We start from the raw sequence: 15,287 nt of genomic DNA on the forward strand, positions 1-15,287 counted from the left end.
TACCTATACTAGTGTAGAAATGAAATCTAAATAATCAAATAATGTTGTCTGTTTCTGTTGATATTTTAAATCCTCGTTGATAATGATTGTATAATACCTAATAAACTTCCGCTGCCTTATTTCTAGATAAGATCAACTATCTTATTCTAAATATTTTGACATTTTTGAGAGTTATAAATGACTTGGTCATCATTTATATTTCAACTATTAATATATGTACTTCAACTAGCCATTTATGTCAATCCGATAATAGTCTAATTTGATAAATACACTTAATATCATCTAAAAAATGGATGATTCTCCCCTACTTCACAACCATTAAACTCAAAACAAAAACAAACAAAAAAAATCCACTATGTTTTCTAAACCTTAAAAATTATCTAGAATTCTCAATTTTGTAGTTAATAAATTCTTAGATTTTAAAGACTTTTAAAAGTCCATGAACTTTTAATTTTGTGTATTTACTTGATATATTCAACATTCTTTTTTAATTCTCAAGCCTTGAATTCAACTTTTAAAAGTATCTAATAAATCTTCAAATTTTCAATTTTGTATCTACTAGATCAAAATTCCTATTTAATACCAGACGTGAAAAGTGTGATGATATGGAGTGTTTTCCTATAACAAAATATCAAAGCCATTGCCTTTTCCTGTAATAATTAAGCCTTTTGTATATAGCTTAGAAGTTGAGTTATATTATAATTTGTGAGTGGCAACTAACAAGTATCTACTTTTGATGTCACACTTGCTAATAATATTTTGCTTTAGAATATACTAAAGAAGATGCAACTAATGGCCAACATACCTCCTTGCCTGTTGTAAGCTTCCATTGACATATTGTCCTGTCTATACATATAATTGCCACCATCTAACATACATGGCAATAGCTATTCAAGTACTTCATCAACATAAAAAAATTAATAACAATAATAGTAATAATAATAATATATGCATATATACATGCATGTCACATAAGGAAATAATATTCATTTATTTTTTATTCAGACTTTTTGACATAAAAAAGTTAACTTGTTGGCAAATCATAGTGCAGTCAGTCAGTAAAAATGCAAGAGGGTCAAAGGAAAATATCAAATAAATGGGATGAAGGACATGGAATATTGAAAATGACAAGAAATAGGATTCACAGAAATCACTTGGTTCAAATATTGAAAATTTGTACCCTTATATGTGGTTTGGTGAGTCAACTTTGAACTAAACTAATTAATAACTTCCCAAAACTAGAGTGCCTTTAACCCATTAAAATTACTTGTTTAAAGTTTTAGACCATTTAAAAATGGATTCTTATATAAGCAAAGTACTAAAAGTACATGCAAAATAAATGTTCTCTCAAAAGTCTTCCTAAATTCATCTAGTTTTACCACTTAACCAAATTTAGGATTCAATTTGGTGAAGGTAAAAGAAGAATGGTAAAAGATTGAGTCACTCGGTCAAGTAGCAAGTTTTAAAAATAAAATTCTCCTATTCTTTTATGATAATATTTAGGTGTTTACCTGTGAGTAGGTAGGTAGGTATCTTCTTGCTCACCACCATTAAAAAATTGACAGTTATATATAAAAAAAGAAAATTATATTTTCTCTCTCTTCCTTTATGCATCCATCTCTCCTAACTGTCAATATTTGAATGGTGATAAAGATAACTACTCACGGATAAACATCTAAATATTATTCTTCTTATTATACTTTCCACATATCCGCCTATAGCAAAAGAAAATATTATGGTCTAATAGTGCATAAAAAGTCAAACAAAGTGGAGGAAGAAGCTCATAAAGTTCTATTAGATCTAGCTAGATAGAGTATAATGAATTTAAACCTAAAGTTATCGACTCATCAAGAGGTAATATGGTCAATATAATGCTGAAACACCATTCTAACCTGTAGCGTTAGGCAGATGAAGTTAACTCTAGAGTCATGGCCGCCTCAGTCCTGTTAAAAAATTTGATGACGATGCCGTTTGTTCTTCTAGACTTGAGGACTTGGCACTTCTCTATAAGGAAAATAATTAATTACAACCTGTTGCAAATTTTGTAAATTCAAACTGGTAAACGCTCAAATAGTTTGCAACAAATGATTAAAAAAAGAATTATTTTCTTGAAGACTAAAACCCACCAAATTGGCCACCAACTACATTGCCTTCGTTATATATTTTGTCTTTTACATATACATGTACATATACATATATATGTCAAATTGCCAATCATTTAACATGTAAAAGGTACTATAGTTCATGATCAATATAGAAACTAGTATCATCAAATATACACATGCCTTTCATGTAAAGAAAAAATATTGATTATTTTTAACGATTTAATTTGATACCTAAAATTAAGAACCTAGAAAATCAATAAGCATGAAAAAAATTAGGCAACATAGATACAACATAAATATTTTGGACCAGTGCAAAAGTCACATAAGCTGAAAGTGAGCATTGAGTTGAGTGGAAACTACTAGTAAAATAATGACAAGGTAAAACTAGTTAATTTTAAAAGTTAAAAGACTAAAATAGTTTAAGGATTTAAACTTTTTTCTAATAGAACTTCCCACCGCATGAAAGAAAAATAGTATGACCCAAAAATACATATGAATGGCACAAAGGCAAACGTGTTAAACAGAGACAGATCTATTTCGACAAGCAATTAAGAGATAAGATTTGAGGAATTGGCACTTCGCTGACCCAGAGAAAAAGTCACAGCGAGTTCTTTACCATAGTTTGCAAAAATGATAATCTTATACTTCTCCAACATTTTACTGTGATTTCTAATAGAACTAATACAAAAGATTCACACAGCCAATCACTTGCAAAAAAGCTGATTGAAACTTATGATTACAGAACTGCAAAGTTTAATTTATACACCAGAAAACTGATTCAAACCAGAAAGACTGTCAAATTTTTCTATGGAACACCAGATATCATTAAACCTAAACCTAGCTGTGTTTGGAAAATCAGGGGACATATAACTTCTTCATAGGTAGCTCCAAGTTCAAAATTGAAAAGTTGTTGTCCTAAAAAATTTAATAGGTAGAAAAACCATGGGATATTTTAACATCCTAGTCAGGTGGGTTGAAAGCTAAGACCTCTTGCTTGAATCAAAGGCCATTTATCGCTGCTCCTCACCCTTGGATATTATAACCCATTCTTCCACGACAAATTTATAATAAATAAATAAATATATATGTGTGTATATATATATATATGCTGAGAAACATAAAGGATCAATAAAATAATCCGGGCATCAAGGATGCCGTCAACCAAACTCTCAAGCACTATCCTTGCTTCTAAGGCTTATTTTAGGCTTATTCTATGATAATAAAAAATTTTATGATCAAGTAGTTGTCTCATGAAATTAGTCCAAATGCATATATGCAGGCCTAGACACTGATGAACGAATAGAGATAACAACACTTGGGAGATATATAAAGATTCTAAGAAAGACTACCTCTTCAACGTATCTGCTATTCCACAAGGGGTCTTATAAATTTAAGATTTCAAAACCTCAAATAATATATAATAGTATGATATTTTATAATGCCGAGTTGTAAAGTTTATGAAGTGATCTTACAAGGTGGATTCATATGCTAAATCTTGAACAGTACCTTGCAGTCATTGACAAGCTATTCCCAATCCTCGTGCTATAATCTTGCTTTCTGTCCTCCTCATTCTTGATTAGGCTCTTTCCTTGCTTTGATAACAAAATGTTTGTTGTTGTCATCATTCTTAATCGTCTACATTTCCCGTGCTAGAATATTTCTTGCTGTCAACCTCATGCTTGATTAGGCTCTTTCCTTGCTTTGATAACAAAATGTTTGTTGTTGTCATCATTCTTAATCGTCTACATTTCCCGTGCTAGAATATTTCTTGCTGTCAACCTCATGCTTGACCAGACTCTCTCTTGATTAGTCGTCCTTATTCTTGCTTGTCCTCGTTTCCCATGCTAGAATCTTGTATGTTTCCGTCCTCATCCTTAACTATGCACTTTCCCTCACTTTGTTACAAAAATCCTCATGTCATCCTTATTCCAGATCATCCTTTTCTTCTCGTGCTAGAATCTTGCTTGCTGTCCTTTGATCACACTCTTTCCCTCGTCACTCATTCCTCCAAATGAAACAACTAACAAATATGATCAATAATGAGGATGACGAGTATTTTAGCATCCAGAAACGACTCCATTTTAGATGAGGATTCCTTGTCCTATTTTTCAAGTGAGGGGGGAGCAACCAAACATATAATTTCATTATCCATAATAGAGGAGTCATATGAGGCAGAAACTTCACATACAGATTTTCCAACGTATCAAGTTTTCTGAAAAACCTAATCAGAAAGTGCTTATTTCACCAATCACCAACAAATGAAAAGAGAATTGAGATGCACATTTTTCCATGACCAGCCTCAAATGATAAGCCAAGGGAAAATACTATACCGAATCATGCCAAAGACAGCAATTCCACCACATATTAAAGATCAAACAATCTGACAAATCACAAATGAGAAATCTACAATCCCAACTTTCGAAGCTAGATTAAAAATCAAGGTTCTAGGTGTTTCTTTCGGCCAAGATAATTTTTCCAATTGAAGTTTGAGCTACATTGCTACAAACATCTCAAATAACCCGTATCTAACAAACATAAAAGAGGATTAAAAGGCATAAACCTTTTCAAATTGTACGAGAAAGATGGACATAATGGATCATCAAGGTCTTTAATATATACAATATATAAAACAATCTAAAATGCTTGAAAACTTCAAATAGAGATGAAAAAATTCGAAATTGATAAAAATGGTGCTTCAATATACACATTACCTTGTTTTATACTTGGCAGATCAAGAAGCCAATTCATCGAATGCTGCATCAGTTGGCCGTGGCTCTCCTTGTATCGCAAAGTATACAACAACACTAGGCGTAAATGGTCTATGTAAAAATGCTCTCGTTTAAAATGTTTGTGACTTCCCAAAAAGCACCCAATCAAAGGTGGTCATGCAGACGATAACAAATAATACTCATCAACTAACCACTCATACAGCACGCTAATGTTAATTGCTCCAAAATTTTTATAGAAGCATAAGTGCTGTCACGAGATGTTTGAACGTTGTTGGAATGGTGAATAAGCTTAACTATCTAACGGAAGATATATTCTAATACAGCGTGGAATAGAATTAACTTTCTACCTGCTAATCCATTGAAAACTTCTCAATCCTTCTCAGGCTCATGTCCACTCTGTTTTCTTGAATACTTAGCAATTCAGGAACCATTGCCTAGAAAACATAATTACAAATAACCAAAAGAAAATCTGTGATCCAAAAATTTGATAGGTCCATTGATTTGATAGGGGAGTCAAAGGATCACCCTCCTATCAGTTACTATCAAATACATAATAAAAAATATTTTATAAGATTCTTAATCTATAATTATAGTGCTTGAAATATATAAAACATGAATAATGATGCCACTCCTGGAATTGAATGTATGAAAGAGTCAACTGATTGTTTTGAAATAACAAACATATATTAATGAAACTCAGTATACATATATATGGTTGCCTCCGGTTACCCACTTGGCAACATCAATATTCCTTTCGTACCAAATAACAAGCCTTTTGTTTGAAGGCCAACAGATTCTTATAAAAAAAAAACAATTGAAGGCCAAGAGAAGAAATGCAAAAGTTTCTTTCTGGACACACAATAGAGCACAACATTATATCTTTAAAAAATAAAATATAGCAGGAAATCCAGACACCAAGCAAACTAATTCCTAAAAAAGCATATCAAATTCTCAAAAATATATTTTAAGCTTGACTATTAATGAAATAGTAGACCAACCATTTGAATGCCTTTTTGAATTTATACCTTACACAAAATTATTGTTCTAACAAGTTACTGCATGCTACACACACCAGACTAATCGATCTTCAAAATAACAATATAGTAAATGAAGTAGAAAATTTTATGAAATTCCTAACGAGAAACTGCTTAGTTCAACAATCACTACACAAATGATAAAGAGAGTTGAGATGCACATTTTTCCATGACCTACCCTCAATTAAGAAGCCAAGAGAAAAATACTTAATGCATCTCTAAATCATGCAAATGGTAGTTGTTTCACCAAACTATGCATGGAAGATCATCACAATTTCACACGAGAAATCTACAATCCCAACTTCTAAAGTATAAATTTTTGGGTCAGTGATTGGACCATGCAAACTAGAAATACCTTTTCTTCTATAAAGGAAGAGAAGCTAGAACAGAATCACAATTTTAGGTATTTCTTTACTCGATCGAATTAGGGGGGAACACGCCTCTGACTTCTTGTTGAGCACATCAAGATAATTTGTCCGACCCACTAGCTAAAACAGAGAAGTTTGACCTACGTTACTACAACAGTCTCAAAGAATGAATCGTCCAACAAACAGTCAAACACAGAATAAGATGAAAAGACAACTTTTTCAAATGGTAAGAGAAAGACATCATGGATAAGTAGGTCTAAAATATAGCCATATATAAAACAGTCCAAAATGCTCGAAAACTTCAAAATTGAGAAGCAAAAGTTCAAAGTCCCCAAGGGGCTCTCCCATTGTTGGTGAATGCACGTGGTCTTTGAGTAATGCTACCCAGAAGTCGCATGTTCGAACTTCGAGTGAGGAAAAATCCTTGATGCTTTCTTGATCCATCCTGGGCAAGCACGATTGCTAATCAATCAATCGTCTCAAATTTGATCAATAGCACGCCATGTTGATGTGGTTGCTCCAAAATTTTGATAGATAGGCCAAGGGCACGTAAAAAGCAAAAGTATTATCAAAAGATGTTTGAACGTTGTATTAAGAGAAAATAAACATCTAACATCTTATAGAAAGAACTTCTAGTCATCATAGCTGCACCAAAACATAGTGTAGCCTGATACAAACAAATAAAAACTGATATGACCTTTGACTAACATGTGTTTCCTTCCTTCAATAACAGTAGAACCGTGTTATCCGATGTCCCTGAAGGGACCAATAGAAGCAGATTATAATCCTTAGTATTGTGTTGAGATAAACATCTGGGTGAATGACAACAAAAAACTTTAAATAACAAGTAATAATAGTAGAAGTGCAGTTTCGTGATTCCATATATAGTAAACTTTGGTTAAATAAATATTGGTGACCACCAATGTGCACGCCAATTCATGTTCTATCTGTGAAACTTAAACACGTTTCCGCACCTCGACTGTTTTACTAGTTTCTGTCACAATTGCTACATGTTCAAAACATTATAGTGCATTTTTCCATACCTTGAATAACTATGAACAAATATGGCCGTGCTTTCGGCAATAAAAGATACACTGAAAAATAATTACTGACACTGTGATCTTCATCGTTGAGCCTCCACAAATATCCACAGATAATTTTAAACTTTATTTCATACAGACCTTATGTTCGTATGTCCAGGTTACTTCCGAGAATCTGTTAGAAATCATCCACCAGCTTCTTGATTATTCGTCCCAACATCTCCAAACTTTTGATACATGTTGTCTTTATATCTGATTATAGAAAAACCTCTTGTGATGCCACCCAAAGAGCCAAACACAATTTGTTAGGATTGAAAATAGTTTTGAATATCTAACAGAAAAATACATATAAGTACCGCGAGGATAGAACGAACTTTATATCCCTGCCGGTCCTTTGAAAACTTAAAACTTCCTAATCCTTCTCAAGTCCACTTCGTTCTCGATCGATACCTAGCCATTCACGATCGATTTCATAGAAAACATAATCACATATAACCAACAGCAACACATTAAAACTGGCAATTCATAAGTCATCGCTAACATTTGGTTGGAGAAATCAAGAAGGGCGATTGCCAGAAGGAGAGTAATCCCGCGAGAGAGAGGGAGTCGGAGAGCAAGAATGAGAGCGCGAAGAAGATATCACAGAGAGAAGGTTCTTTTCCATCTGAAGGTCGATAGAGAGAGGGAATAAGAAAACGATTCCGGTGAAAATAATAATAATAATAAAAAACTCGCGAGAGGAAAATGAGATTGCGAGATGATTACCTAGCGTGAGTCGGAGAAAGAGGGAGGGAGCAGTGGGAATTTGGATCCCGCTCTAGCCACTGTGATCCTTTTCACCGTAGAAATCGTCGTTGTCGCCGGAAACATCCGCCGGCGGTAATAATGAGTTGGACGGAAGGTGAGTGAGTCGGCGAGATAGAGAGAAAGAGAGCAGATTTTAGTTCGAAGGTTGTCTTCTGCAAGAGAGATGAAGAGCGCGCGCGCGCGAAATTGCCAAGTCGTTTTATTGCTGCGACTTCGTTTGATGGGTTAAATCATGAATGGATCGTTGAACTCGAGATAAACGAGGGGAAAAAACGACTTATACAATAAAAATAAAATTGACTTTCTAAAATTACGGAGTAAAATGAGTCAACACGAATACATGAACAACGAAAAAAATATAAGATTTGACGAAATACAAAGTTAAAAAATAAAATTTAAAATACAATTTTTGCTTATAAATTCAACGGGGATTTTTCCACCATTTTTTTCTCATCTCAAATAAATCATGAATTGTCACTATTTATATTTTGATAACGTTTTATATCGATTAACTGCTAGTCAATCGAGACTTAGACTGCTAGATAGTAATACATGTATTAGTTGTCACAAGAGAGAGTGATTGAGTTGAACGTACGGTTCGCGATGGAGTGATTTTTTAATTAAAAAAACGATTTCAAGAGATAGGAGAAAAAAAGACAAACGGCGCACATGTTAATTTGTTGCTGTCTATCTACATCTAACGTAGCTTACGAATGAAATAGCAAGTTTACTCATCATAAGAAAACAACTTCCTTTCTATTTGAAAAACTTTTCATATGTTTGACTGTTTAATACTCTGTTCCACATTTGTTATGAAAAAAACAAAAATTGTTTTCATTTGTCTACTTAATCAGAGTTAAATGATTAAAGTATCAATAATTTCGACAATCGTATATATTTAATATCCAAATATCTATAATGTATGGTATTAAATATCTGCCAACATATCGACATTTTCATATATTTATAGGTTCAACATCGACATGAAAAGTAGATCAACATTTCCATAATATTACAAAAAAAATAGATAAAATATAATAAATATCAACAAAATCTCACTGGTATAGACATAATATTAATATAAATCATTTTCAACTTATTTAAAAATGATGAGACACCTATTTGTTAATTTAAATAATGTGTACGATTTTTTTATTTTATAAATTTTTTAGATATATCTATCGACATCGATATTTTGTTGATATTTGTATTGACATTTAAAACATTAATATAATATTATATTTTGAAAACGAACAATTAACTAAACATTTTGCCATCACCATTATAAGATAGGAAAATAAAATAACACAAAAATGCGTCTTTTACAACTTTTAAAGGTTGTGTGAGTGTTTTTTTGTTTATTAAAAAAATGATAGATAAAATTTGGAAAAAGTATACTAGTTAATAACCATATAAAAAATAAGCCAACGTGACTAGAATATATGGTCAATTGAAGTTGCCTTACATGAATAGGACTTCCAATTATTATGCATGATCCTATAATGAAGTACTCCCAGTCGATTTTTAGAACGACGCGATTCAAGCCTTGATTCAAAAATATGAAGGGTCAAAAAGTCGAAATAGGGATTACTAATTTATCGATATCTCGATGTGAGATAAATTTTTTAATTTGAGTTGTTGAAATTGATGTTAGAGACCTCTGTTATACCTAGATCAAAATGGATGAGGAATTATGGAAGAACAATACAATGAGGTCATGAACAATGAATGGTTCTCCCATCGATCAAAAGGTGCGTAAGCTAAAATCTCTATTCCTATTGATATATGAAAATAGGAAAAAAAAAAGAAAGAAGGAAAAAAAGAAAGAAAAATGGTAAAGGCGTGTTTGGCAACTGTCACGGGGAAGATACGAGACGTACGCGAAAAAGCAGCAGCACTCGCTCACGCGTGCCGCAGCCGCTGCGTCTTACAGTGTATAAATAAGATCAGTCACGCGACGGGCGAAGCAAAACTGAGAGTAGACGCAAACCATATAAAAAGTACGTGAAAGAAGCGCGGGCGCATCACGTACGTTCCTTCAATCGCAGAAACGTGTACGCCTCTGAAACCCTAAGCCGCATCGCCCATCATTCTGCTGCGAAACAGGCTATAATTTATCTTGCCTCCATCTTCCGGGTCCGGGTCGGGCTCGGCATTGAAGAGGAAAACCGGTAGCTTTTTGGCGCAGGGCAGTGGAGTCAGGAGTGGACACGTTGGTTGGACATAAAGTTTTTTGGAGGACACTAAAACCCCTAAACTGCTCTTTTCCCCTCTCCTCTCCTCTCATCTCCTCTCTCTCGGTGGGATATTTTTTGGCTGTTTCCATATATTTTATATTGTCGTTTCCAAATCACGGAATGCTTGATTTTCCCCTAAGGAATGTGATCGGAGATTGCTAGGGTTTCTGATATTGTCTACTTCATCGTCTATTTGTGCGACGGATTGATCTTTTGTTTAAATGGTGGTACAGGCTGGGTTGTTTTCGCTTTTCGGAACCGGCGATTTGATATGCGAGCGTTGAAGGACATCTGGGGCTCTGAAGGTACATCTTTTTCGTCTGGGTCTCTCTTTTTTCATTTTTTCTTTTTGAGTTTGTGGAATTCGATGACGTCGATCTGCCTATGAACTAGATTTTTTCGGATCATACGGTTAATTGAATCTGATTTCATCCGTCCAATCGTTTTTTTTTTGTTGGATAATGTTAGTAGACGTGAAGTTTGTTAGGGTAAGCAACAATTGATCTGTTTGTTTGCATTTGACCTTGAATTTTGGTAATGGAAGTTGATAATCTGCATATTTCTTGCAGTTTTTGGTTGTCTGGACTCGTTGATAAGAACTGTTGATTAATTTGTTTTGATGAGGAAGAAAAGGAAAGGAAGCGAGGCTGACGCACCTTCAAATCTAAAAGAAAATGTGACAGAAACTCATGATTCGCGATCCTCTAAACTTAAGTCTCACTATTCGCTTGAAGATTACACGAGGTTGAATAAAAGGTGCAAGGAAGATGTGGGTATCGAACCAGTTCTTTCCTGTAAGAGTAGGTTTGCAGGCATAGCTACAGCTCCACCTAGTGGAAGTTCGTCTCTGATTCTTCCTGGTAGAGGTTTGAAAAGGAAGATCGGGTGCATAGATGTGGCTACCCAAATTGGTCGGAAACATAACATTGAAAACGATTATGTTTCAGGTGAGACCATCGGGCATGGAAAATTTGGTTCAGTTTGGCTTTGTAAATGTAGGGTCAGTGGAGCCGAGTATGCTTGCAAGACCCTGAAAAAGGGAGAAGAGACTGTTCATAGGGAGGTGGAGATAATGCAGCACTTATCTGGCCACCCAGGTGTCGTGACATTGCTGGCTGTGTACGAGGAGGCAGAATGTTTTCATCTTGTTATGGAGCTGTGTCGCGGAGGCCGGTTGGTTGATCAGATGGTGAGTGAAGGTCAATATTCAGAGCATCGAGCAGCTAATATACTCAAGGAAGTGATGTTGGTTATAAAGTATTGTCATGATATGGGGGTTGTACATAGAGACATAAAGCCTGAAAATATTCTTCTCACAACATCCGGAAGGATAAAGCTTGCAGATTTCGGTCTTGCCACTAGGATTTCATATGGTATGCATTCTTAAATCTGTACTAGGGAGTTCATGTTTCTGTGCTCCCCTATTAGTTGCCCTAACTTTCTGTTAATCGCATGACAATATGATTAACAACAACAGCAAATGTTTTGGCAACTTGTGGGAAAAAGGGGAACCGTCTTGGGTTTATAAGTCGTGGAGGTGTGAAGTTTGGTCATTTTTTGAGGCCTTCATTTGGGTTCAAACATTGAAACTTTTATTAGTCATCCATTATTTGTTGACCACCAACAGTTGTTTTTTTTTCTAAAGGTAATTTAGTTAAGGTTGGTTATGGCTCGTGCTTTTCATCTTTTTGTATATTTTCATTTTTTTTCAATGAAAGCTAACATTGGAACAAAAATAAAAATAGGACAAAAACAAATATTTGTAGCAGCTAATCAACATGTGGGAGGGAAGGGATTATTCTTGTTCATGTGGTGTGCTTGAAATCAATTGTTTTTTACAATGTCTTGTGGATATCTTTGTGACTGTAGTTAAGAGTGATCGGGCAAATGTCTTACAAAAAAAGTGATCATGCAAATGCTTCATTAGATCGCTGATGCTATTGTTCTCAATGCATGTAATAATTTTACTGAACTTCTGTCACTTAGACAAGATGAGAAGTGGTTAAACGAAAGGGGAATTTTGTATTTTGTTTTCTTACTCAAGTCCACCAAGCATAGTTTTAAGAGTGCAAACTCAGGAAATGGTGTTGCAACATAAGGTTGAAGACCCACTACTACCGGTGTCAAGGGCAAATTAGTGCCCAGGGAGAAGGAGCAATTTTGAGGCTTGACATACTCATTGAAGTTCATTTGATTTTCACCTTGGAAGAGACTTGGTTGGAACATTTTGCTTGGAAATCATGGCTGGTGGGTGCTTTTTCTTCATTCCCATCCTTTATGTTATGTAATAGAAAGCCCCTTCTATCGATCAAGATTCTGGGTATCAAAACAAGAAAGAAGGGACCTATCAACTTACACTGCTGGTCTTCAACTTAACCAGCAGCCTCATTGGTGTTCTCCACGATGATTGTACTTCTGGTGTTAGCTTAGAAAGAGTGAGAAAGGATGCTTTTGGGGGGGGGGGGGGGGGGTGGTCTCATGATTGTAAAGAGAGAAGATGTGGAGAGAGGGACCATGCTTTATGAGAGAATCCTGGGATTCTATTTTTCAGAATTCCCCCATCCTTTCACAATTTTGAAGTATTTACATTAAAATGATGTTTTCAAAATTTTGCCTAGGGTGGTCTAGTTGGCAAGGACTTGGGGTCTTTTGGTAATATCAACCTAGAGGTTTAAGTTCGAACTTTCGAGCGAGTTTAATTCCAAAAATCCTTGATGTCTCTCAGGTCTGGGCCTTGCGTGGGCGTCGGGTATGAGAGAGCAAAGCTCGACTCTCGGTTATCAACAAAAAAAAAGCCTAAATAGATTTTTCTTTTACAATCATTTCCGAAAAAGTTTGCTGAGTGAGTTTGGTGTCTTCATGATAGGGATGACTTGGTGGTAAGTGATATAACAAGCAATATTGTCAAAACTAAATATTATCCCTTATTTTTTAAATATCACTAAGTAGTATTTGAAGCATTGTGAAAACAACATGACATGGCTTTTGGAATTCATAATTGGTCTCCTGCGCATAATTAGTTGCAAATAATATGTTCATCCTCCTTTGGTCTTGAGATTTAAACATCTGCTATCTTAAGTTATTTTGGCTTTGGAATGATTTGATTGCATATTTCAGGTCAGAGTTTAACCGGTTTGGCTGGAAGCCCAGCTTATGTAGCCCCCGAAGTGTTGTCTGGAAAGTACTCTGAAAAGGTGGATATTTGGAGTGCTGGTGTGCTCCTCCATGTTCTTTTGGTTGGTGTTCTTCCTTTCCAAGGAGATTCATTAGAATCAGTTTTTGAAGCAATAAAGAATGCCAAGCTCAACTTCCACTCAGGGATGTGGGAATCCATATCCAAGCCCGCCCGTGATCTGATTGGGAGAATGCTGACGAGAGATATTTCAGCTAGGGTAACAGCAGAAGAAGTTTTAAGTAAGTTCATTTTGCTACTTAATTTTTTCATGCCCTGATGGATCAAGGAATGCAAAATCAGTTTATATGCCTACCAACATTTTGAATTTACATTTGAAATAAGTATAACCATGTTAATGAACTTTGCAATTTGAAGATCCTATGTCACTACTTGGTTAGAAATTTAGAATATAGATTGGTGCCAATCCTCATTTTTTAGTGTAATCTAATTTGCGTGCTAATGGTGATATTTCAGGGCATCCCTGGATATTGTTTTACACCGAGCGCACGTTCAAGACGCTCCCCATCAAACTGAAACTGAAGAATCAAGAATCTTGCCAACAGTCCCCCATTACCGCCAAAATAAAGTCCGACAGAAACAGGATTGATAATGCAGCTAATGCTACCTCCTTCAATAAAGTCTCTAATGTTTCCTCATCTGAAAGTTGCAATGCCGATGATGTGGACGACTGCTTTCTGGTGGATGCACTTGCAACGGCTATTTCTCACGTGAGGATTTCCGAGCCAAAGAGAAGTAGGCTGTGCGTTCCTACGGGCCCTATCGAGCAGCACAGCTCCTCTAACATGAAAGCTAACAATCTCTGTAAAGCATTTTGATCCTGCTGACAGGCCAACAACGTCGACGGTATTGTTCTCTCCTGTTTTTCTTTTTTTCCTGAGCTGGGGAACGAACTACTACTACTTACAGGTAACACAACCCGGATGACAATTCCTCCCAAGTAGCTAAGATTTTAAAGCTAACGTCAATCAATCAATCCACAGGATGAATCTTATTAATATGCAGTAGCAGTATGTGTTAGTCCATGCCTGAGGTGCATTAAATCTGATTAGTTGGTGTGTGTTCTTTGTGCTTTTAAGTCTAATAATTGTCTTAACATGAACTGACAAATTTGATATGTACATATTATGTAAATACAGTAATGAAGAGAGTGCATTTTGATGTTCTGTTCTGTTGTCGGCCAACGGCCCAAAATTCGCTGACAGGTTACATACAGCAAACCCAAAGCTGTTGATTCTGGCCACCAACAATTTACAGTGCATCTACCAAAATGAATGGTAACGATTTTAAGTTTCTCTGATGATAATTAGATAATTTGTTTCTTTTTGGAGACTAGATTGTAGAATTAGAAAATGATTTTATAAGTAGATTTCAGAGGAAATAAATTTGTTAGTAAAATAGATATGATTTTTAGAAATCAAGATTAAAATTGTTCTGATAACTTGAATTCTAGGCTACCCACTATATAGATGGAGAGTTAAAGTTTTATTTCCACCAGAAACAAACTTCCTGAGATTTTCAGATGAATAACTGAACTGCATTGGAGTTTCATATGGTACTAGAATGGGGCGAGAGTAGATCGTAATTGGGTCAGACTCGGAAAAAGAAGAAGATTGACTTCGATATCGATTGTCTATTAATTATATTATGGGCAAGGGAAGAGGGAACAGAGAGGGGGTGGCAAGTGAGAGGGGAGGAGTAGAGATACAAGGGATTAGGAGGGGCAGATTTGACCATGGTTAATATTTGTGGATTACATGACTCCTGTGGTAGG

General features: G+C 35.2%; 1 protein-coding gene and 1 long non-coding RNA gene across 17 annotated transcripts; one reads left to right on the forward strand and one right to left on the reverse strand.

Annotated features, from left to right (window-relative positions):
- Positions 1-1,768: 1,768 nt before the first annotated feature.
- Positions 1,769-8,319, reverse strand: LOC111012191 (uncharacterized). 15 transcript variants are annotated; one of them, XR_015788900.1, is made up of 7 exons: positions 8,042-8,319; positions 7,818-7,940; positions 7,651-7,726; positions 6,224-7,546; positions 5,182-5,268; positions 3,612-4,883; positions 1,769-2,004 (listed from the first exon to the last, which is right to left on the reverse strand). It is a non-coding gene; the product is annotated as an uncharacterized LOC111012191 (long non-coding RNA). The 15 variants fall into 15 exon arrangements; XR_015788904.1 differs by having other exon boundaries at positions 3,612-4,125; positions 4,817-4,883; positions 5,182-7,546; XR_015788901.1 differs by having other exon boundaries at positions 3,612-4,206; positions 4,817-4,883; positions 5,182-7,546.
- Positions 8,320-10,048: 1,729 nt separating this feature from the next.
- PEPKR2 (phosphoenolpyruvate carboxylase-related kinase 2) lies at positions 10,049-14,679 on the forward strand. Of its 2 annotated transcripts, XM_022303522.2 has the most exons (5): positions 10,049-10,383; positions 10,554-10,625; positions 10,890-11,693; positions 13,438-13,734; positions 13,970-14,679. In XM_022303522.2, the coding sequence occupies exons 3-5, from the start codon at positions 10,940-10,942 to the stop codon at positions 14,329-14,331; spliced, it is 1,413 nt and encodes a 470-aa protein (XP_022159214.1). In that variant the 5' UTR covers positions 10,049-10,383; positions 10,554-10,625; positions 10,890-10,939; the 3' UTR covers positions 14,332-14,679. The 2 variants fall into 2 exon arrangements, with proteins under 2 accessions (XP_022159214.1, XP_022159161.1); XM_022303469.2 differs by having other exon boundaries at positions 10,049-10,625.
- The last annotated feature ends 608 nt before the right edge of the window (positions 14,680-15,287 follow it).

The sequence above is a fragment of the Momordica charantia genome (assembly GCF_013281855.1).
Source record: "Momordica charantia cultivar OHB3-1 chromosome 11 unlocalized genomic scaffold, Mcharantia_2.0 BLBB01000011.1, whole genome shotgun sequence".
Taxonomy (NCBI): Eukaryota; Viridiplantae; Streptophyta; class Magnoliopsida; order Cucurbitales; family Cucurbitaceae; genus Momordica; species Momordica charantia.